The sequence below is a fragment of the Ursus maritimus genome, unplaced genomic scaffold (genome assembly GCF_017311325.1).
Source record: "Ursus maritimus isolate PB19 unplaced genomic scaffold, ASM1731132v1 scaffold_11, whole genome shotgun sequence".
NCBI lineage: Eukaryota > Metazoa > Chordata > Mammalia > Carnivora > Ursidae > Ursus > Ursus maritimus.
In genome coordinates this window covers 68,649,741-68,675,680 of record NW_024423453.1, presented here as the reverse complement: position 1 = coordinate 68,675,680, position 25,940 = coordinate 68,649,741, and the positions used below count along the sequence as shown (strand labels likewise).

Here is a 25,940-nt window from a genome sequence, read left to right as displayed (position 1 = left end):
TTGGGTAGATTATTCTCACTGTGTTCTTCCTTCACTGGAGTGAAGGTAGGAGACATTGAATGCTCTGGCCTTAGAACAGCTTCTGGCATCTCCTCCAGGGGCAGAAGATTTTTTTTTTTCATTCCCCTTCTTTCAGCAACAATCAGTTTTCACTTGAGTTCTGGGAGTATAAAAAAAAATGTCCCACACTCAACAATTGATAATCAATTGTTATCAATAATAATCAAACCAGACAGATAATCAATAAATAGTGGTTTTGAGCAATACTATAAACCAAATGAAGCCAACAGGTATATACAGAATATTCCATCCAAGAGCAACAGAATACACCATTTCTTTTCTTCTCAAGAGCAGAGGGAATATTTCATAGTATATATTATATAGTAGGCCACAAAGCAAATCTCAACAAATTCTGAAAGATGGAAATTATATTAAGTACAATGACAGCAAGATTACTGGAAAATTTATAAATATGTGGAAATTAAAGAACACATTCCTGAACAACAAATGGATCAAAGAATAAATGAAAGGTAAAATCAAAAAAAATTCTTGATACTAACAAAAATGGAAACAAAACATATCAAAACTTGAGATGCAGCAAAAGAATTCCAGGAGGAAAGTTCATAGTTGTAAATGCATACATACATCAATTTAAAAAGAAAATAGCAAATGAACAAGTAATGTTATACCTTAAGGAAATACAAAAAGAAGAACAAACTAAGCCCACAGTTAGCACAAGGAAAGAAGTAGTAATGAGATTAGAATAGAAAAAAAAAAATATTTGTGGAAGGTCATACAGAAGCTTAATGCTTTCATGTCCCTGGAGAACAAGAGCCTGGTAGGTTAAAAATGTTCCTGAAGCAACAGTTTCTCCCATCCTTCAGGCCTATACCACAAAAGGAGATTATCTCCAGTCTCTCACTCTGCTCTCTGTGATTTCATGGGCATCCAGAGGAGGCTAAAGGAGAAGATTCTGAGTGTAGGTGTGAAATTCCTTATGTCCGTATCTTTCAGAAGGTCCTACACTCTCATCTTATCCCACACTTACCCTTTAGCAATTCCTTACAAATGTCTGGTTAATTCTTCTTATGTCTTATGTGGTGCTCAGCGTCTCTTTTGCTCATGCTCTGCCACGGGGAGATGCTCTAGTACCATCTCTCAAAGGAGGCAATCTTACATTTCAGGCTACAATTTGCCCCGTGACTTCAGCTAACTTAGGGTCTGACATGATAGCGACTCTGTAGATTTTCTGGCTTTTTCTTTTTGTCAGGGTGTAAGCAACATTCTTTTCAACTTTATACATCTTAGCCAGAAGCAAAATTTCTCCAGACTTTAAATCTATGTCTATGGAAATTAAAAATCCTCCCCATGTTGTTATAAAAGGTAGGAACAATGTGGAGTGAGATGGTTATATCTCATAGTCACCTCCATTTTCTCCTGTTTCTTTTTATTGATTGATTGATTGATTGATCAGGGTTTTTATAAGTTTATTCATGACTTGGGTCTGATCCTATTTTTCCAATAATTCTTTCAGTTTTTGTAACCATCTTTTCTCCTATCAAGGTTTTTAGGCACTTTTTTCCCAGTTTTATTTAGAAATAACGGACATACACTGCTGTATAAGTATAAGGCATACAGCATAATAGTTTGATTTACATAAATTGTGAAATGACTACCACTGTAGGTTTAGCTAACAGATACAATGAAAAGAAAAGAAAAACCCAAAAGAATAAAGGGAAAAAAATTCTCCTTGTGATGAGAACTCTAAGTATCTACTCCTTAAACAACTTTCCTATCCGTTATACACGTCAGTGTTAGCTTTAGTCATGTTGTACATCTCTAGGACTTATTTATTTTATCACTGGAAGTTTGCACCTTTTGACCACCTTCCTCCAATTTCCTCCTCTCTCCACACCCCACCTGTGGTAACCACAAGTCTGATAACTTCCTATGAATTTTTTTTGTTTTTTAAAAATTTCATAGGTAGGGGAGCCTGGGTGGCACAGCAGTTAAGCGTCTGCCTTCGGCTCAGGGCGTGATCCTGGCGTTACGGGATCTAGCCCCACATCAGGCTCCTCCGCTATAAGCCTGCTTCTTCCTCTTCCACTCCCCCTGCTTGTGTTCCCTCTCTCGCTGGCTGTCTCTATCCTGTCGAATAAATAAATTTAAAAAAATCTTTAAAAAAAAATAAAAAATATAAAAATTTCATAGGTAAGTGAGATCATATAGTGTTTGCCTTTCTCTGTCTGACTTATTTCACTTAGCGTAATACCTTCTACGGTAATTTATGTTATCAAAAATGGTAGGATATCCTTGATTTTTTATGGCCAAATAATATTTCATTGTATATATCTACTACAACTTCTTCCATTCATCCATTAATGGATCCCTAGGCCATTTTCATGTTTTGATTATATAATAATGCTTGTATAAACATAGGAGTGCAGATATCTTTTTGAATTAGTGCTTTTGTTTCCTTTGATATGTTCCCAGAAGTAGAATTGCTGGATCATATAACAGCTCTTTTTTTTAAATTTTTGAGGATCTTCCATACTGTTTTCTATAGTGGCTATACCAATTTACAATCCTACCGATAGTGCACAGGGGTTCTCTTTTCTCTACTTCTGTACCAGCATTTGTTGTCTCTTGTCTTTTTTGATGATGGCCATTCTAACAAGCATGAGATGATATCTCATTGTGATTTTAATTCACTAGGATGTTGAAAATCTTTTCATGAACTTGTTGGCCTTTCATGTATCTTTTTTGAAGAAATGTCTATTCAGTTACTTTGCCCAGTTTTGAATTGGATATTTGTTTTTTTGTTAATGAGTTTATGTGTGTTGGATATTAACCCCTTATCAAATATATGGTCTGTAAATATTTCTTCCCATTCCGTAAGTTGTCTTTTCACTTTTTTTACTGGTTTGTTTTGCTGTACAGAACCTTTTTAGTTTGATGTAGTCCCACTTGATTGTTTCTTATTTTATTGCTTGTGCTTTAGGCATCATATCCAAACAATCATTACCAAGGCCCAAGTCAAGGAGCTTTATTTCTATGTTTTCTTCTAGGATATTCATGGTAAAACTCAATTGAAGTCTTTAATCCATTTTGAGTTAATTTTTGTGAGTAGTATAAGTTAGGGGTCCAGTTTCACTCTTTCACATGTAAATACACAACTGGAACAGTGCAATTTATGAAGGGACTGTGATTTCCATTGAGCATTCTTGACTTTCTTGCCAAATATTAGTTGACCATTGGGGTGCTTGGGTGGCTCAGTCAGTTGACCTTCCGACTCTTGGTTTCAGCGCAGGTCATGATTTTGGGGTCATGGGATTGATCCCCACATGGGGCTCTGCACTCAGCAGGGAGTCTACTTCCTCTCTCCTTCTCCCTCTGCCGCTTCCCCCACTCACACATTCTCTCTCTCTTTAAAATAAATAATGAATATTTAAAAAATATTAGTTGACTGTATATACTTTGGTTTATTTCTGGGCTCTTGATTCTTTTCCATTAGACTATTTGTCTGTTTATATGCCAGTATACTGTTTTGATGACTTTAGATTTATAGTATAACTTAAGATCAGGGAGTGTGATGCTCCTGCTTTGTTTGTTTTTATCAGGATTTCTTTGACTATGTGAGGTGTTTTGTGGTTCCATATAAACTTTGGGAGTGGTTTTTCTACCTCTGTAAAAAATGTCATTGGAATCTTGATAAGGATTGCATTGACTATACAAATGGTTTTCAAAAAAATAATAAAATAAATGGCTTTCAGTAGTATTGATATTTTAATAATATTAATTCTTTCAATCTATGAACATGGGACAGTTTTGCATTTATTTGTGTCTTCTTTGATTTCTCTTATCAACTTATCATTTTTAGCATAGATATCTTTCACCTCCTTAGTTAACTTTATTCCTAAATATTGTATTGTTTTTTATGTTCATGTATATGGGATCAATCTCTTTATTTCTTTTTCAGAAATTTCTTTGTTATTATACAGAAATGCTACTAAATGTTTGCATGTTAATTTTACATCCTGCAACTTTACTGAATTCATTGATTAAATCTAACAATTGTTAATGTCTTTAGGATATTCTATATTTAAAATAATGGCTGCAAATAGAGACAGTTTTACTGGTTCCATACCAATTCGGATACCTTTAGTTCTTTTTCTTGCCTTATTGTTCTAGCTAGGACTTCCACCACTACGTTGAATAGACGTGGTAACAGTGGACACTCGGGTTTTTTTGTTGTTTGTTGTTGTTGTTGTTGTTTTAAAGAGAGAGAAGTGCATAGAGGGAGAGGAAGAGAGAGAATCTTAGGCAGGTTCCATGCCCAGTGCAGAGCCTAACACGGGGCTTGATCTCATGACCCTGAGATCATGACCTGAGCTGAAATCAAGATTTGGATGCCCCTGTTCTTAATCTTAGAGGAAAAGCGTTCAACCTTTCACCATTGGGCATGAGGTTAGTTGTGGATTTGTCATATCTGGCCTTGAATATATTGAGATATGTTCCTTCTATGCCTGATTTGTTAAGAGTTATTTTTTTAATAACAAATGAAATGAATTTTGTCAAGTTGAGGTATGATTCTTATGATTCATTTCTTTCATTCTATTAATGTAATATATCACATTCATTGGTTTGCTTATGTTGAATGGTCTTCACATCCCAGGGATAAATTCCACTTGATCATGTGAATAATTCTTTTAACCTGCTGTTGAAATCAGTTTGGTAGTATTTTATTGAGAATTTTTCATTTATACTCACCAATGGTACTAGCCTGCAGTGTTCTTTTCTAATAATATCCTTTTCTGGCTTTGGTATCAGGGTAATGCTGGCATTGTAAAATGAGTTTGGGAGTGTTTCCTTCTTTTTGAGTTTTTTGGAAAAGTTTGAGAATTATTGATATTAATTCTTTAAATGTTTGGTATAATTCATCAGCAAAGCTATCTGGAACTGGACTTACCTTCATTAGGATATTATTGATCACTGATTCCATCTCCTTACTAGTAATTGGTCTATTCAGAGTTTCTAATTGATTTGATATTGGTAAGTTCTTTAGTTCCAAGAATTTTTGCATTTCTTCTAGGCATCCAGGTTTTGTCATATAGCTGTTCATAGCAGCTTCTTATCCTTTAAATTTCTGTGGTGTCCATTACAATGTCTCTTTTTTCATTTATAATTTTGTTGAATTTAGTCCTTTATCTTTTTCCTTAGTCTAGCTAGGGTGTGTCCATTTTCTTCATCTTTTTAAAGAACCAAATCCTAGTTTGGTTAATCTGTTCTCTACTTCACGTCTTTCTCCTATAATTTTTATTATTTCCTTTCTTTGGTTGAGTTTGGGCTCTGTTGCTATTGTTGTTGTTGTTGTTTGAATATATAGTCCCTTAAGGTGTAGAATTAAGTTGTTCATCTAGGATCTTTCTTACTCAATGTAGGCAATTATGGTAATGAACTTTCTTTTCCCTTAGAACTGTTTTTGCTGCATCCCATAAGTTCTTCATGTTGTGTTTCCATTCTCATTTCTTTTAGGGTCTTTTATTTCCCCTTTAATTTCTTCTTTGATCCACTGACTGTTCAGTTGAGTGTTGTTTAGTTTCCATGAGTTCATGAATTTTCCAGTTTTCCTCTTGTTATTGGTTTCTAGTTCCATGTCATTATGTTCAGAAAAGATACTTGATTTTTTGTGATTTTTGAATTTGCTAAGACTGGTTTTAAAACCTAACATATGGCCTACTCTAAAAAAATATTCTATGTGCACATAAGATTATGTATTCTGCTATTGTTGGGTAGAATGTTCTGTATACATCTGTTAGGTCCATTAGGACAAGAGTATTGTTCAACTGTTTACTTATTGAGTCTCTGTCTGGATGATCTATCCATTGTTCAGTGTGGAGTATTATTATTTTTTATTTCTCCTTTCAGTTCTGTTAGTTTTTGCTTTGTAAACTTAGGTTTTCCAATATCGGACACATAAATATTTACACTTATGACTTCTTGATGTATTGACCCTTCTATCATTATGTAATGGCCTTTGTCTCTTTTTATTATTTTTACTTAAAAATCTACTTTGATATATGTATAATTACCCTTGCTTTTTGGGGGAAGAAAGGGGTTATCGTTTGCTTGAAATGTCTTTTTCCATCCCTTCACTTTCGGTCTATGTATGTCTTTAGGGCTAACATGTCTTTTTTATGTTGTATATTGTTGGATTTTGCTTTTTAAAATACCTTCAGCCACCCTATGTCTTTTGATTGAATAATTTAATTTGTTCACATTTAAAGTAATTATTGATAAGTAAAGACTTACTATTGCCATTTTGTGAATTGTTTCTTGTTGTTTTGCAGATCCATTGTTCCCTATTTCTTATTCTACTGTCCTTTGTTTGTATTTTGAGGTCTTTGGTATTGGTATGCTTTGACATCTTTATTGTATTCCTTCATCTACTTACTAAAAAATTTTCCCTAGAGGTTATTATGAGGTTTACATGAAATATCAAACTTATCAGATCCTAATTTAAACTGATAACAATTTAATAGAATTCATATACTTTACAATTCTCCTTTTTCTCCTCCTTACCTTTTACATTATTGCTGTTACAATTTACATTTTTAAAAATATTTTGTAAGTAATAACATTGTACATATTGTATTTATGGGGTTTTTTGCTATGTTCATATTTTTAACTTTTAAACTAGTGTTGTGAATTATACATCACTATTAACAAATTGCAGAATCTAACAATGACTATATATTTACCATTACAAGTGAGATATATGTTATCATTTTGTGTTTTTTATTATGTTAATTAACATTTTTTTACTTCTACTCAAAGAATTGCCTTTAGCATTTTTTCTAAGACAGTTCTGGTGGTAATGAACTCCTTTCCTCAGCTTTTGTTTGTTCATTTGTTCAAGAAAGTCTTTATCTCTCCTTCATTTCTGAAGGACAACTTTACCAGCCATTGCATTCTTGGTTGACAGTTGTTTTGATATTTCATTATCTCTTTGCCTAAAAAGTTTCTGTTGAGAAATCTGTCCATAGTCATATGGGAGCTGCCTTATATGTAATGTTGAATGGGCTACACAGTTTCCCATGTGCTCTGGTTAGACTGCCTGGTTGGACAGACTGAAGACTATATTCAGTGAGGAGCAGGGTTACGAATTAGATTCCCTGCCCTCATGCAGTGCGAAAAGCAGCTCTAAAACTGGAATATATCTTTGTTGTCTTAACTTAAGCTGGACTGCACCCCAACGTCCCCAGCCAAACAGCACCACTGGCTTGGCTCTGCACACTATGGGCTATGTCTGCCTTTCTCTTGCACCTTTCTTGAGTTTTCTGGGCTCCACAGCTTTCAGGTATTTTATCAACCTTCAGTCAGATAAGACAGAAGGCACTCTTCACAGTGGGTGGGTTATGTCTCATCTTCCTTGCCTGGGTGGCTACTCCAGGCAACTCCCAATTTCCTAAACATGCTCTCCAGTTAGAAGGGGCCAGAAGCTACCCTCAGCCTTGACTAAAAATTAATCCCCCTGCCTGTGTGTAGCTCTAGAAGCCTTCACACCTGGTATAACTTTCTCCCACTATCTGGAAGTAGAGTATTCCTGTTAAATATTTCATAAGCCAAAGTAGCATAAAACTAAGAAGCAATTACTATTAATTTATATGGGAATATTTTTGAGACAAAAAACAACTTCTCTTAGACTTTTCTAGTACCTTACGACACATCTTGCTAATGAATGTACAAAATAAATTGAGATAAAGAACTGATGCTCACAGACACAGTTCGAAGTTATGGTGGCTTGATGCTGAGTTTCTGAGTATGGCTCCTGGAGAAAGAGCTTGGCAGTGCCACAAATTTGCCTCTATAATGGCTTACCACACAACAAACATTGAGCATTATTTTTGCTTTTTGCCCTTTCTCATAAAAGAAAAAATCCTCTTCAGATTTCTTTTGTTCGGTGAAAACAGATTCTAATGTAGGTCTTTTGTGAAAGCAAAATGGCATAACACAAACTCAAAAATCAAGGAATACCTGTATTGGCTTTTTTCTGAGAGTAATCAGCTCTATCCACCCACCTCTTGGCTCAAGCCACCACTGGTTCACACATCTTTCAGGAATGTCACTAGCTCTTCTGGTCAGGTGGAACCAGATGACTCTCCCTAGACTGGGTGGGACTTTGTCTCAGTTCTCTTGCCTGGGTTACTCTCAATTTCCCAGTCTTCAATCAGGAAGGGCCAGGAGCTACTTTTGGCTTTGTGTGTGGATTAATCCCCCCTGCCTGTGTGTAGCATGGAAGGGCTCATGCCTAGTACTAGCTTTTCTCTGAGGGTGATGTGTTCTGGTCCTCTGCCTCTCAGCTCGGGCTCCTCTTGCCCTGTTTCTTATATTTTGCAATTGTCTTTATCACTACGCTAACACTGGTCCAAATATAAGACTCAGTCTTTCTGTTTGGGTCCCCATCACCAAAGTAAACATAAATACAACACTGGTACATATTACTGAACTTTTACTAAAAATTTTCAGTTTAGATTGGGAAGTCATACTGATCCTTTAACCTCCACAGTGCCCATACTCATAATTTTACAGAGTCTTCTCTCATTTACTATTATAATGTCTTTTCTCCTTTATCTCAGAAATTTCAGTTTTTTTCTCTACTATGAAGAGTGAATCAACTCTTCACAACCTCCTAAATATGTATATCCAAACCTATCCAAGCATTCCATTGAGGCAACACAGTTTTATTTTATAGGATATGTTCTCACTAGAAGAGAGTGCATTCATAGGATGACAAATGATTAATATTGTTTCCATTTGTACTTTCTCCAGTTTTATGGACCTAAAGCCCACCCATGAATTGCAGAGACTCCAATGAGCCCAGGTTAAAAAAAGAATATTGTTCTATGGGACCTGACTCATAAGGTTTATTCCACAATAAGGTCAGGGTCAAAGGAATGGACATCACAGGCTCCAGTATGGATTTGAGATCATGATTTGACTAAAGGTCTAACTTCATGAGAGTTTAAAGGAAGCCTAGCTCTCAGACTTCTGAAATGCCTTTGTTGGGTTATTATGTTGACACATGAAATTCAATATATTCATATTATGCAGCTTAAGAAAAGTAGAAAATTAACACAATGTTATTATAGCCATGATGTATCACACTTCTTGATAACTGATTGCATACTCTACTAATATCGTGTGAATGGCCTTATCATTTTCACTCTTAACTCAGTGTTCGTAGTTCTTCATTCATTCTTTCAACCCACTTTGTACTGGCTGTTATGAAATGTAAAATTTATATAACTCTTTTTGTCTCAAAATCCTCATATTTGCTTCAACTGTCTTCTTTTGTGCTGGCATTAAAGTATCTACCAACTTAGTGTTTACAAAAGCAAATGGGAATGAGTTGAGAAGGCTTATGGGCTAAAGCTATTTGTGCCAGTTTTGAGCAATCACCAAAAAGATTTCTTAGACAACAAATTAGTTCCAAAAAATCAAACAAAATATGACACCTACATTATTGGTTTTTGAAAACAATTATCAACATTCTAATCTGCCATAGAACCAACTAATGACTTAAATAGAGAGATGAATAAAGAACACTCATCCCTCTGTGTGCCACTATTAGTAACTTCACATCTTCAGGTCAGTTATAATCTCAGAGCTTTGCTAAATTATTTATGCTAGACACATCTTGAGCCCAGTGTCTGTAAGGTTTATCATATTCAAAGGGAATCAGATTTTTTTTTTTAGTTAAGTTTTTTGTTGGTCATGGTAATTCACCCAGTATTCTGGGCAATTTACACTATATTCTGTTTCAATATAACCATTTGTAAAATAAGGCCTGTGCTTTTTGTTTATGTACCTCACATGTTAAAATTACCTTTTTTTATTGTAGAGGAATATAGTAATGATGAAGGTTCCTTCTGTAACTTGACTCTATGAAAATTTATTTCTCCTTTGAACAGATTTACAAAACCTTGGACATTCATGTGACATTGGTTGGCCTTGAAATGTGGACAAATGGAGATAAAATAGACATAGATTCAAATATAGAAAATACCTTGTTGCGCTTTTCAACTTGGCAAGAAATGATCCTTAGAAAAAGAAATAATTTTGATCATGTTCTATTACTCAGGTATGTAAGTGCTCTATTTTCCTGCATACTTTAGGTGGATTATAAAAAAAGAAAATAAAACAAATGAACAACACAATACTTTTTAAAACAATTGACTTTTGCATAGTACATGGTGACAAAATGTTATGTCTAGCTATACATAAAATTTCCAAATGAATTTTTAATAATCTTTCTCTCTGATATTGATTAATACTAGAAAGTAAACGTACAACATATTTACATTTCCGGTCAGAGTTGAAAATGTCATTAGAAAAGTAATGTACTTTTATTCTTTTTTTTTTTTTGCCATTTTTGTTCATTTATTTTTCTAAATAAAATATAAAATTATCTTGTCAAGCTCTCTTATTGAATAATTTGAAGTGACATTTACAATAGAAAATATTGGGTCTTTCTATAAGGGATTGTATTGTGTGCTTCCCTTTATTTTATTTATTTTATTTATTTTTAATAATATTTTTTATTATATTATGTTAGTCACCATACAGTGCATCCCTGGTTTTTGATGTAAAGTTTGATGATTCATTAGTTGCAATGTACTTTTAGAATCAATTTACTTATCAGCATCCAGCACTAACTCCCTTAATTCTTCTACACTATACCATTCCAATACTCCCCAAAAACCTACCTATTTGGGAAAGCACCTCATTCTCTGGAAAATTTCCCTCAATAAAGTGTCCCTATCCAATGAATAGCACTTTAAGAGCATCTACTCTACTATTCATGATGGATAACTAATCTGTCACAGCTTTAATATTCCTAAGTAAATAAAGGTTTGGATTTATCTACAATATTAGGTCATTCCTAAGACAGGGGGGGCCTTTTTTAAAAATCATTTTTGTAATTCAAAATAACTACCACACTCCTCAACCTATTGGGAAATGATAAATAGTTGTGGAGCTGAACTGACTTTAACCTTGTGTTAACTGTAGTCCTGTTATCTTAGTTAAAGTATGAAAGCATAACTTTGGAGCAATGGAGCCTTTATAGTTGGAGGTCAGGTCCAGCTCTTTGGCAGATTGATGAGAGTGAACCACACCTTCAAAGTAATATCACTTCTGATTTTCATATCTGGGATGGCCCACAGCACATATCTCCAGGGGGATAGTTTTACCTGACTTGGGAGATTCATACACTAGTATGCACCAAAATTATAGAGGTTAATGTAAAATATCACTATAACCTTCATCGTGCACAAGATTAGCCTCTTTGTCTATTTCTTGAACATGTGTTTTAAAATACTTAATAAATTAGTCTAGTAATATTACACGGCTATAAACGAAAACCTTTTTACTCTCACAATGTCTATTATTCTGAGCAGTAGCTTCCCACAACAATAGTATGTCTGCAAATAAGGAAATGAGAAAAGTGCTCCTAAATATCTAATTGGACATCGTATTTGGGACTTCTTAAGTGTTGAGTTTCTTGTATGTCTTCTCATCTATCTATTCGCATAGCACTAGAAGTGATAAGACAATATATATGGCATTTTCATGTTGTGATTTTTGTTTTTAAGTAACCATGAGCAAATTCAGAATCCACATTGTGTTTTCTCTGATGCTTCATCTCCATAAGTGGTATTCTTCCAAGATCTCCAGAGTCTAGGAAGACCAGAGTTCTAAATTCCTCCAAGATACATAGCCAAACACTGAGAATAAAATGTAGGACATTTCAATAGTAAAGAAAGAAATAGAGCATATCTTCTTGATCAAAAAAGTTAAAGATTGAAAGGGGTCATGTAACCTGACCACCTTCCTCATATTTGAATCTTCTTAATTATATTCCAAGTGTGGTCTTCCAGCTCATGATTGCTCTTTCAAGTGGTCCAATTCTAAATGTTCTTGAAAGCATATCAAGTCTGGATTCCCTGAATATACACATCTACATTTGTCTTTTTAGGTAACCCAACAGTAGTTCACATGACAACTCTTTTAAATGTTTGATTATAGTTATCTAATCCTCTATGATTTTCTATGGTTGATTTAAATTTTCTAAAAATTTTCAGCCATAGCTAATTAATTAATCACGGTATTGAGTCTATTGACTATGTTGTATTTTTCCCTCCAAACACTTTTTAACTTAAGTTTTTGGTCTTTTAAGTGGTTTTATCCAAAGCTGAGTGTAGGGTAAGCCATGTAAAATTGGACTCTAACCTTATTATTTTTCTGAAAGTACTTTTTTTAGGATTTCAACTTCAGATTGTACTGATTTTTTTAAATACCTCTACTGTACCCCAAGTTTTAAATGAGCTTAATAACAACTAAGATCATCCTCAATTCTAGAACTCCATGAAAAAAAGGCACTTCTATGTGCAAAGGCACTAGCATTGTGAGGATTCACTGCAATTCAATGTTTGTGTTAATTAAACCACTACCTCAGACTGAAGAGTGTATTTGCCTCTTGTTTATAGTGGGAAGTGGCTCTACAAACATGCACAAGGAATTTCTTATTCAGAGGGTATATGCCTGCCCTATTATTCCACCAGCATTGTTAAGGTAGGCTGTGTTTTATTTGTTATGTAACTTAATCACAAAGTTTGAATTTAATTTTTATAAATTTTCTGTGTCCTGTTGAAAGGGACTAGGGGCACCTGGGTGGCTTAGTCAGTTCAGCATCCAACTCTTGATCTCAGCTCAGGTCTTGATCTCAGGGTCATGAGTTCAAGCCCTGCGTTGGGCTCTGTTCTGGGGGTGGAGCCTACAAAAGAAGAAAGAAAAGAAAGGAAGAAAAGAAAGAAAGAAAGAAAGAAAGAAAGAAAGAAAGAAAGAAAGAAAGAAGAAAGAAAAGAAGAAAAGGAGAAAGAAGAAGAAGAAGAAGAAGAAGAAGAAGAAGAGAAAAGAAGAAAAGAAAAAAAAGAAAAGAAAAAAGAAACCATGTATGAATTCTGCCATATATTCTCACCAATATATATCATGATGAAACTGTTATGTTTCCTCTATTAAATAGGAAAATAATGTTTTATAAAAACTACTGATGAACAATGAATGTAAATCAGTGTTGTTCAGAGCTTTAAAAATCATATACAAATTAACATACAAAGATTAAAAAAGCTTTTTTGCATATTATATATAGCTATTTATAAGGACATGTATTGTACACATGTAAAGTAAACATGTAAAGACATGAGTTAGCAAGGGAGGATAATTGCTTTTGTGCTGAGTGTATAGTTTATAAATCATTTAAAATATATCAAGACAACCTTGTGATTCATTTTCAGAAAGACTAAGATGTTCAAACTGCTGACTTATCTATTTTCTCTGGTATCTTTCCCAAGTCACTAAGCTTCTAGTAGATGCTGTCCAAGTAGTCTTATTTAAGTCTTATTAAGACCTTGAAATTAAAAATTTATACATGATCTATTTATTACATGGTTCTTTTTATGATTATGCCCTTGATTATGGTATTTTAATAACACAAATTTTGCATTGTAGAATCCATCTAATCTAATATATAGGCTGTAGCCACTCCAATTATGACATTACAACCCATCCAGAACACATTTTAAAGTTCAAATGAATAAAATGAAATAACCAAATTAGGGGAATTTTACCTTTACAGTAACTTGATATCCCACCCCTTTTAGGAAATTATTTTTTTTGTACTTAATATAGAGATTGAAACATGAAATAGAGCTACAGAGTTAACAATCAACTCTGCCTTGGATTTCAAATCACTGAACTTCTAGTTTTCTTCATAGTAAAAACTTCCTCTTCATGATCACATACCACTGTTATGTAATGCAATGTGAGACTGTACATTGAAAACATGAACCTCGCATATTTTTTATTTTAAAATCAAAAGTGTTTATTTTATTGTGTAGGACATTAGTTTATAAATTTTAGCTACTTGTAAGAATGAGTTTATAGAAATCCAACAATGACTATTACTGTGCCACAAAAAATAATTTTGAAATGTTAGAGTTAGAGACACTCAAAAGGTCATTTGTCTAACCTCCTTATATAATTAAAGGAACTGAGGGCAGGACAGGGAGGTAATGAAGTCCATGGACTCTCAAATAAGTACTAGTTAACCAGAAGCTAGAAACCAGGTATCAACCAATAGTTCAAAACACTACGTACTAGAGTGCATTATCTTATAGAAATTTCCAATGCATACCTTTTCTTGGCCTCAGGATCTTTTGCCTGATCTAAATGTAGTTGCAAGCAGAATTGCACATCAGCTGGGTCATAACCTTGGGATGAAGCATGATGATTACCCATGTACCTGTAATTTTCAGAGATGTGTGATGGATCGTGGTGGAAGGTAAGGTTCAAACAATGTAGAGAAGACATTTAAATATTTTGGGTGTGGCCTTTGGTTAGAACTCCATATTGTAGTGATATGTTGTTATTATGTGAACATTTTCCTAATATATTCCATAAGGTCTATTATGAAACCAGCCATCATAGGCTGTTTCTCTTTGGGACTAAATCTTATCAGTTGGTAGTGTCTGTTCTAGTGACATGGTGAGAGAAATGCTAAAACTCTGTCTGAACATATTGCAAAAATATAAAATGATTAATTAGTAAATTATACTAAGGTGCCTAGGAGAGGAATACACTCTATGTACCTTGTTTTATCATCTTTGCTATAAACTCTAATTACCTCCTTCAAATCTTTACTCAAATGTCATTCTCAGCCAAGCTTTCCCCAGCCACCTGATCTAATTTTTTGATCCTGTCTCCTCATATATGCTATGGCATTATCCATCCCTTCCTTGTTTTCTTTCCATTCTTAGTATCAATCACTATCTAATATAGTCTACACATTACCTATTTAGCTTGCTTATTATTTTATTCCTCCAACAAAATATAAATTTCAGGAGGTCAGAAGGTTTTGTCTGCCTTCTTCACTGTTTTATCACACCGTCTAGAAAAGTCCCAGATACATACTAGGGACTCTATAAATAATTACAGAATGAATGAATGTCCTACATCCCCCCATCATGCTGTGAATTACCTGCAGCCAGGTCCTAAACTTTACATATTTTTGAGCTCCTTCACAGAGAGTACATGGTGCATTTCACATAAGAAAGGTGTTAATGATGATGATCAATGTGTCTATATATTGATTAAATGAAGTAAAGTAGTGAAAGCACCCAAGTACAGTGACTGGCATAGAGTAAGAACTAAGTAACTGATATCTAATTTTATATCATTATCTACATAATTAGTAGTATTTTTCAGGGCCCCACCATTCCAAAGTAATGTTTTTAAGCCTCTAAAAACCCATCCGTGCCCATCATGTGTCAATAATGGCAAGGGAGTCAAAACAAAAGGAAGACAGAAGGGAGGTGAATTTCAGTCTTTTTAATCTTTGAACTTTTCAGAAGGATAGTGCATTCCTAGGATGTGTAAGATATTACTAAATAAATCATTTGTTTCAACAATGGTTTAGAGAACTGCTTTGTACTAGGCACTCTGCTAATTAGTGCTTATTTAAAAAAAAAATTACAGTCCCTGCATTGAGAATCTTGTATTCTTGCATAAATGATAAACGAATATATAGATTATGTCAAGAGGAACAAGTAAAATGTGATCTAGGAGCAGCAATCACATTCAGTCTAAACTATGGGCTTCAGGAAGGACTTTCTGGAGGATATATAATCAGAGTATGTTCATTAAAATATCATGTGTTGGCTGTTTCAATAAGACATTTTCTATAATAAAAGCTCACTGCTACTCTCCTATAACAGTAAAGTAGGAGAAGTAAATGGACTTTTAGAGTCCATCATTTATATTTATTCTTCCTAAATCCTTCATAAAAGTTTATAGCTGTTCCACCACTATACACTGATAAAATTTATCTTTATTTTTAATTTATCTGAACTCTAGCATTCCTGCACTAAAATTCAGTAAATGCAACAGAATTCAGTACCTGCAACACCTGAAGGATTATAATCCAACATGCATGTCCAATATTCCATTTTCTGATAAATTAAGTAATTACCCATATTGTGGAAACAAGCAGTTGGATGAAGGAGAAGAGTGTGATTGTGGCCCCGTTCAGGTATTTGCAAATAATGTCTTTCAATTACAATGTTTACTCTCAGCTAGAACCTAAGCAGGGAGGTAGCCATTAATCAACCATGATATTCCTTGTAAAGTTTTAAATAATGTGTTTTTTTGTCTCATTTCAAAAAAAGTCATTGGTGTAGCCTCATTGCAAGGCATCTTACCAAGTCATGAATTATGTATAATGATCTTGCTGGAGACCCACGGTATTACATTTGCCTGGTTTAGATAGTAATTGGCTCTTCTTGTAAGAAAGGTCCATAGGTGCCTTTAAGTCTGATCTCATGCACAGTAGGAATTTGTTCTCCACAGTTAGTCAATTGAGCTTTACTCAGGGCCTTATGAGGCTGGTTTATATACCAGCTGGACAGTTCATGTTATTAGAAAACTGTCTTAATTGAGCAGAACCCTTCTAACCTTCCACATATTTGTTGGAGCCTTGGTCTCTGGAACATTTAGCATATGCCTTTTAAGACAAATTTTAGAATAATTCTTAATCTGCTTTCCTCCAACATAGAAGCTATTTCTGTTAAGCGCTTATCATATAGGTATGAGTCCTAGACAACCACTTCTCAAATTGTATGTATACACATCACCTGGGAATGTTGTTAAAATGTGGATTCTGATTCTGTAGGCCTGAAGTGAGGCTGAGATCCTTTACTCCTAGCAACCTGCAAGGTTATGTTGATACTGCTGGTCTGAAGACCACATATGTAGTGTGTACACTGTAAGCACTACAAAATTAAAAATAAATCTAATAGTAAGTGAATCAGAGACCATGATCAGAGTGGGGACAGTGACATGTAAAGAGTTTGCAACACTTAGTTTTCGAATGTCTCAGATTAAATGCAAAGAGGCTCTTAACTTTGGAAATCAAGGCTTTTGTCTGTGCGCATTTTTTAGAATGGTTCTACAGTTTCATTCTAACACATGAAGTACCTTACATTACAATTTGCAGACAATTTCTTTTGCAATTTTAATTTTGTTTCCAGCAGATGAGGCCTATGTGTCCATCCTGCTCTTATTATTGAATGATGCACTAAAACAACAAAGTTCAGCTTGAAATACTCAACATCTTGAAGAAAATGTAAAATTAGATCTTCAGAAGTTCTATTATCTCATATTAAACCTTTAGTATAGAGAAGTAGCAGGGCCCTTCCAAAGAATGGAAGTTATCAGGAAAATGGAAGGTCAGAAACTTTGGACTTTGTAAGCTGCTGATGAAAATTCATTAGTGTAGAGAACTGAACAGCTAATTGGGAAGAAAACAAAATAGGGGCAACTGGCTGGTGGCTCAGTTGGTTAAACCTCCAACTCTTGATTTTGACTCAAATCATGATCTCAGGTTCTGGAATCAAGCCCTGCATTGGGTTCAGTGTTCAGCAGGGAGTCTGCATGAGATTCTCTCCCTCTCCCTCTACCCCTTCCCCTGCTCACACATGCACGTGCTTTCTCTCTCAAGTAAATAAATCTTAAAAAGCAAACAAAGTAAATTCCCAACGACCGGTTACAAGCAGTAGTCTTCATATACACGTCATAGCCAAGGATCATGCATTTGGATTTAACTCTGAAAGACAAGTAATGATAAATTACACAGAACCACAACTTATTAAACAAGACCTTAACTACAAACCAATTTCTGATCTTTAATTTTTTATTATTGCCAGGAGTGCACCAATCCTTGCTGTGATGCAAACAAATGTGTGTTGAAGCCGGGATTTAGTTGTGCGGAAGGAGAATGCTGTGAATCTTGTCAGGTAAGGACCTGTGCTAGGACTGGCTTCTTCGTTTTCAGTTTATTAAGTGTACATAGGATGGAAGAATTGGCTGTCCACCGAATGACCCCACACTCCTAATCCCAGATTAGGGTTAGTCTTGCTTGTACCCAATAAAGCCTCTTCTGAGTTGTTCTGACTTCTAAGTCCTGGGCAATGCTATGGCCTGGGGAGTGGAGAAGCAAGTATCACTTGGTCTTTTAGGAGTAGAGTTATATGATAAACATATTATTCTTGTTCCTTTGTAAATCATTGTCAACCTATTTAACCTCAGCTCATGTGTGGTGGTGGTGGAAGGGGTGGCATTCCAAAAACAGTGAAGGAAAAAGGATTATACTGGAATTGGAAAGTGAGTGTGACTAGTACATGGAGATATCTTCCTAGGAAAGGCAATCAGAAATCCAAATGACTGTCCAAAGTTTAAATGACATTTCCTTTAACACACTATATTGTGAACTCACAAAGGAAAGGAAGTGTGTCTTATTAATTTTCAAATCTTTCTAGGACTCATTATAATTAAATGTATATCGAGTGGCTGAATAAGAGAATGCACTTTCTCCCAGCAATGAGTCAGGGAATTTTTCCAGTTCATTTGGAGAGATGTGATTTCTTGGGAGTGGAGATTCCTCATTACAGATAGGCAGTTATCCCAGTTTATATGTGTGTGCTGGAGATGGTATGCATTGGAGAAAGATGAACAGAATTCTTGTTCATTTCTCCATTTTTTGTCCTTTCCAACTCTGCCCAATGCTGTTCTAATACAGATTTTCAAAAACACCATCATGTCATTCCTAAAATTACATAAAAGCCAACACATTTACAAATGATAATAATTCTCAGTGGAATGGAGAAGAAAGTCATGATCCAACCTTAAAACCCTTTTTTTAAAGATAAGTTAAATGGGTCAAACTCCCTCCTATTTACTGAAACTTAACCTACCTAAATGTGTCCAAGATTTTTTGTCTTTTTGTTTTTCTTCAACAGATGAAAACATCAGGGTCCATATGCAGACCAGCAAAAGATGAATGTGATTTTCCTGAAGTGTGTACTGGCTACTCTTCTGCATGTCCTAAGGACAAATTCCAAGTAAATGGATTTCCTTGCAAAAATGCAAAAGGCTACTGCTTCATGGGGAAATGTCCCACCCGGGATGATCAGTGCTCTCAATTCTTTGATAATGGTGAGAAACAATTACAGTGAATGGCTGATAAACATAATAGCTATTATTTCTGCTATTATCCTGTAAAAATTTAGGGGCAAGATTGAAGATAATGCCATTTGTGGCATTCTTCCCAGATCTTACCTAGAATCTTTCTGGAAATTACCTTTAATATTAGTTGATATTACCTCTAATATTAATTAACCAGCTCAGTTTGTGGGTTTATATCCATACTCCTCTGTAAAATAGTTTCCTGATGCAATAGGATAGCTTTAAATTGATTTATTTATCCCATTCTGCCTTACCACTACATGATACTAAAATTTCAATTACATTAGAAAAATAAGATATTTTATTATTTATAACATTCATGCTTTTATTATTTTACTTTAATCATTCCATTTTGGATCCTAGAGGTGAAAGATAGTTCTGATCTCTGCTATGAGATGAATAAAAAAGGAAATAGATTTGGATACTGCAAAAACAAGGAAAACAGATTAATTCCCTGTGAAGAGAAGTAAGTACCATGTAAAGAAAAGTAAGTGCCTACTAAGAGTGTTTTTGCAAAATCAGAACTGCTTTTGTTCTGGCAGCTGTTAACCTCTTTTTACTGAGGAGATTGGGAGGAGAGGGAGTAAGGGAGGGAGCACACATCCCTGACTGTGTAACTGGCACTTACATACTGTATTTATGAGTTGAAGGTCGTGGGATAGAAGGAGGAAAGATGGGAGGGACGAAGAGAAGCTACAAGAAAATAGGAAAGAGCAAACAGGAGGAGGAAAATAAAGTGGAAAGAGGGAAAAGAAGCAGAGAGAAGGAAACAAGTGAAGCCACAACAAAAAAGAAAAGTAGAACTTGAAATTGGAAAGAAGAGGAAAAGTGAAAGTTAGATCTGATTTTAAAAAGTATTAGCTGCGTCATTCTTCCAGATTTGTTACATTCACAAAACAGGATTTGGACTGAAAACAATAACAGAAACCTTTGGTCAAGTTCAACTTTGCTCTTAAATATTCTAGGTGAAACTGGGCAGTCACTTAACTTCCCCTTACTTTCTAATCTGCAAATGGGTATTATAATAATATCAAACTCACAGGTTTGTTGTGAGAATTAACTGATGTGCTCTGTGCAAGAAAGAATAAGAAAAAAATCTTAACATCTTGATGAAAGTTAGATAACTCAAATTAATAATAGGAAATATTCTTCTGTAAACTTGAGCTAATACTGATTTGTGAGAATCACAGCACTACAAAGAAATACAATCATTTTACATCTTCACCTACTCATCAGAGTTCCCAGAGTCAGGACTTTGTCTAACCTTTCACCCTGCCTCTCTTGGTGCTTCTGCAACCTATTGATAAGACTGGGTGGGTCTAGAGAAAAGTGACCAGGCCACTTTATTGCCAGCCTCATCTCTATAAAGTTCTGTTTCCTGGTCCCAAGTCTGAGAATATTCTCCCTTTCCTTCAGAGATGTCAAATGTGGAAAGATACACTGCAGCAGAGGGCAGCACTCATTTCTTCCTGGAAAAGAAAAGATTAATCACCTTAAGAAGATTTCAAAGCAGAATGTCACCACTGAGTGCAAAACTTTTATTTTATACCACAATTCTAAAGATTTGGGCCTGGTTGCTCCTGGAACAAAATGTGGAGATGGAATGGTAAGATGAAAGTCCTTTGTTTTATTAAAACTTCTTGGTTCAGCCACTTTTAAAACATTATTTTCTATAATTGGTTCCTGAGGACCTATATATGGGAAAGCAGAAACAAATGGGCAGCTTTTGTTTTCATTTGATTGAGCAGTGTAGTAATAACACTATAATAAATAATCATTTTGTCCAATCTCTGTTATACAAAATGATATGTAAATGTTATAAGTGCACTTAATTAGTAAAATTGTAGGCATAATTTTTAAATTAATTTGACTAAAAAATAGCCATATGTTCAATTATTTTATTCATTCAGCCATATTTATTGGACACATACTATGGTGCCAGTGGCCATACTGGAAACAAATGATGTAAATATGAGGGTACTTGAGAATTTCATAAATTGAATTATATTATATATATTACAGTCTAACACAAGTGCTTTCATAGTGGTGACCGATGAATATTTAAGTCCAAAGAAGAAGTGATTGCCTGTACTTGGAGAACATGAATGGCATGTTATGATGCCTTTAAATGAGTGACATTTCAGCTTTGACATGATGAACATTTTTCAATGCAGACAAAATGAGAAAAGATGTTTTAAAAAGAAATACCTACATAACATGCAAAGGTACAAAATATATGGCATAGTCAGGTAACTGACAATTTCAGGGTGACCGGAGCTTTGGGTAAAATGCCAGAAAATGAAGTTGAGCAGCTAAAATAAGGCCAGATCAGAAAAGGTTTATCATTCTAAGATGAAAACTTTTGGACATGTACTAAAAACAACAGCCAACTCATCAAGGTTTATAAACACAAGAATATATGGAAAATCTAATACTTTTTTAAAATCAGTTATTTTGAAATAGTATAGCTTCTGTGATATAGCTCCTCTCCTACCATACCACCATCCACAAACATTACAGTTTCATTCATATAATGTGATAGAGAAATGAACTGAAAAATAAAATTCAGAATGTAAAAAAGGGAATTAGAATTTAATAATTTAAGGGAGATCTATATTTCAAATCCATACACTAACTATTAGTTTCCCATTAAAATAACAAAATATCAAAATGATGAGGTATCTATATTGGTGAAATTTTAGGTTTGTGTACCAACTACATACTAGAAAGTTCAAGGACTTTCAGTGATAGAGTGTATGAGGCATCAGGTTAAAGAAAATATCAAACAATTTTCTATTCACTCCAGGTAAGAAAAATCATCCAGAAATACTAAGCAGAAGTATGACTTACCCCTCATTGAACGCCATAATGAGTGACAGGGCTTGAACAAAGGAATTTATAGGGAAGCAGTTGTTACTTCATCTTGATCTTATAAGCATGTTGTGGCCACATGCCATCACATAGAATGCCTATTCTTTCAAGAGAAGTCTTAATATAGATGTGTACCAATTACAATGTGCCAGTTATTGGGTCAATTGATAATGAAGGAATTCATGAATAGCAAATGCCAGTTTATAGAGGTATCACAAAGGTATTACTTATAGACTTTTCATCTCATTTTTACATTGAGATACTACTTTTAGATATGAGTAAATTAAAATGAATAAAAACATTCTAGTTTCTCATAATTTTCTTTCTGGGTAAATTTTGGCATAGAAAATGAGGGCAAACATATCCCATTGCCCTTGAATGCCTTTTTCCTTAGTAACATAGATAAGAAAAATAAAACAAAAGGAAAACAGTGAGAAGAGATGAAAAAGGAAGGATAATACATTGGAAAAAGAAGAAGAATAGAGAAGAGGGAGGGAAGGTAGGGAGAATACTAGTTAGTCTTCTCTGGCACAAAAGATTTGCTGCAAACCTGTCTGTAGTTTTCTCTTTATTAAACATAAAAAAATGCCAAAATTAAAATAAGAAACATTTCGATGTTTCCTTTAGTTGAGCCTGAAGTATGTGAAAAGAGATTTACATGGCTTAAGGAGCATTTTTCCAGTGTTCACTTGATCACATATATTTGAAAATCCATTCTTTAAGAATAAGCAAAGAGGACGAATACCAACAGACAAAAGAATTCAACAGTGTGAACAATGAAGATTAATTTGAGGACTCATAGATGATAGTCCCCTATGAAACAGATATACATTAAAAAAGAGAGAAATCCTTTAGAAAAAAAGTTAAATTTATACTTTAATCAGATTTAAAAGGATATTAAATCTATAAAAATGGTATTATTTGAAAATAACAAACACTGCCTTCAAATTACAAAATAAATCATAATTACTGATTTACATATAATTTGAGCAGTAAACCATGAAATGTAGTAAACCACAAAAAAATAGTGAATTAGAAGCTAAACTTAACACATGAGACTGAGGTAAGGAATTCTAAAGGAGAAATTGAATAAAAACAGGAAAAATAGTCGTAATAAATCTGATACCGTTTTAATAGGAATCCTAGATAAAGAAAACATAATATAGGTAAAAGTGTAATTAAAGATATAATAATAAAAAATGTCCCTGAGCTGAAGAATATATAAAATAAAAACTCAACTTAATACCAGGAAAAATTCATAGAAAGAGGTGAGCATGTAGACTAACCTTCACAGCATGAAGTCAACAATAAAGAAAATGTTCCAAAGAAGGCAAGTATCATTTTGCAACAACAACAACAACAACAAAATTATCAGGTTATCATTATATTTAACTTCAAAAAAGAAATGCCATAAGATAATGCAGCAAAATCTATGGAGCTTTGGAGAACGAAATTTTGGGACCCTAAAACCATACATACAGCCAAACTATTATCCAGATAGTAAAGCAATAGAAGGACATTCTCACACACTTTATGACTAAAAGAACTACAGCAAATTAGGTAGCATTTATTTCTGAAAAGACAAATAGTCAAGAAAGTACTCATGAAGCTCTAGCAAATGATCTGGAAGAAATGGAGATCTAAGATTTGCCTGACAAAGAATTCAAATTAATCATTTTAAAGAAGCTCAAAACAATATAAGGGAACACAGACAGATGACTAAATGAAATCAGGAAAGCAATGCATGAACAGCATAAGTTTAACAAAGAAATAGAAATCATAAAAAAGAGCCAAACAAATTCCGGAGCTGAAAAATACATTACAGAAATGAAGAAATCAATGGAAAGCTTCAACAGCAGACTGGATCATTCAGAAAAAAAAAAAAAAAAGTCAGCAAACCTGAATATAAGTCATTTGAAATGAGAAAGTTGGAAGAACAAAAGAAAAAAGAATAAAAACTAGAGAAGAAAGCGTATGGAACCTATATAACACCAATGACAAAAAAATGAATATATGCATTATGTGAGTCCCAGAAGGAGAAGAAAGGGAAAGAGAGAAAGGGGAATAAAGATTATTTTTAAAGATAATGGCTGAAAATTTGCCAAATGTTGGAAAGGATATTGACATTCAGATTCTGAAAGCTCAAAAGACCCCAAGTGAGACCAATCCAAAGATTATCCAGAGATACATTATAACCAAACTGTCAACAACATGGATGAACCTAGAGAGTATAATGCTGAGCAATATAAGTCTGAAAAAGACAAATACCATATGATCTCACTCATATGTGGAATTTAATAAAACAAATAAAGTAAAAAAGAAAAAGAGGCAAACTAAAAAGTAGACTCTTAACCATAGAGAACAAACTGATGGCTACCAAAGGGGGATGGGAACAATAGGTGAAAGAGATTAAGAATATACTTATCTTGATGAGCACTGAGTAACATACAGAATTATTGAAGCACTATATTGTACACCTAAAACTAATATAACACTGTATGTTAACAATACTGGAATTAAAATTAAAAAAAAAAAACCTAAACTGTCAAAAGTCAAAGACAGAAAGAGAATTTTGAAAACAACAAGAGAAGAGCAACTCATTATATAAAAGGGAATAACCATAAAACTATCAATAAATTTCTCAGCAGAAGTCTCATAGGCCAAGAGAGAGTGGGATGATGTACTCAAAGTACTAAACAAAACAAAATAAAAATAAAAACAAACAAACAAAAAACCCCTGCTAACCAATAGTACTATATCCGGCAAAGCTATGGTTCAGAAATGAAAGAGAATTAAAGACATTATCAAACAAAAGCTGAAGGAGTTCAACACCACTAGACCTGCCTTACAAGTAGTGTTAAAGGGAACGCTTCAAGTTGAAACAGAGGATGCTAAGTAACAACATGAAAACATTCGTAAGATAATTTTCATTGATAAAGGTGAACATATAGTCAAATTCAAAATGCTTTAATACTGTGAAGATGGTATATAAATATATTTTAACTCTAATATAAAAGTTAAAAAACAAGAATATTAAAAATAACTGTAGCTACAATAATTTGATACTGGATACACAATATAAAGAGCTGTAAAGTGTGATATCAACAGCATGCAATATGGAGAGAACAGAAGTAAAAGTATGCCAATGATTTTATAAAACCTCTAGTAGGTACACAAAAGATAAAGAGAAAAAACATCCAAACATACCACTGCAAAAAATTAACAAAGCGCAAAGGAAGACAGGAGGAGAGGAAGGAAAGATCAAAGAAGTTATAAAGCATTCAAGAAACAATTAACAATGAAAATAGTAAGAACTTAACTATCAATAATTACATTAAATCTAGATTTATCTATTCAAAAGACACAAATTGGCTGTTGGCTAGAAAACAACAACCACCAGGATCCAACATTATACGGCCTACAAAACATTCATGTTATGTTTAAGGACACAGGCTTAAAGTGAAAGGATGAAAAAACATTGCATGTAAAAGGCAACAAAAAGGGAACAGTGTGGCCATATTTATATCAGGGAAAATACATTTTCAATCATAATCTGTCACAAGAAACAAAGGTGATCACTCTGTGATGATAATGAGGTCAATTCATCAAGAGGATGTAACAATTAGAAGTATATATGATATTTACCTAACATTGGAGGACCTAAATATATAAAGTAAATTTACACTAAACAGAAAGGAGAAATACAATATAATAATAGTATGGGACTTTAATACCCCACTTTCAACAATGGAGAAATAATCTACACATAAAACCAAAAAGAATACAATAGGCTTGAATAACTCTATAGACCAACTGGACCTAACAGATATGTACAGAATATTCCATCCAGTGGCCACAGAATACACATTTTTCTCAAGTGTACTTGGAATATTCTCCAGGATAGATCATATGTTGGGCTACAAAACAAG

General features: G+C 34.0%; 1 protein-coding gene across 1 annotated transcript in view; it reads left to right on the top strand.

Moving 5' to 3' along the window:
• The window catches only part of ADAM7 (ADAM metallopeptidase domain 7), a 106,804-nt gene that overhangs the window by 62,986 nt on the left and 17,878 nt on the right, over positions 1-25,940 (top strand). The window contains exons 10-17 of the mRNA XM_040625774.1: positions 9,975-10,144; positions 12,552-12,636; positions 14,274-14,404; positions 15,976-16,150; positions 17,823-17,912; positions 18,915-19,110; positions 19,504-19,606; positions 20,557-20,746. Of these exons, the coding sequence (XP_040481708.1) occupies positions 9,975-10,144; positions 12,552-12,636; positions 14,274-14,404; positions 15,976-16,150; positions 17,823-17,912; positions 18,915-19,110; positions 19,504-19,606; positions 20,557-20,746 (1,140 nt within the window). The remainder of the gene's footprint in view (positions 1-9,974; positions 10,145-12,551; positions 12,637-14,273; positions 14,405-15,975; positions 16,151-17,822; positions 17,913-18,914; positions 19,111-19,503; positions 19,607-20,556; positions 20,747-25,940) is intronic.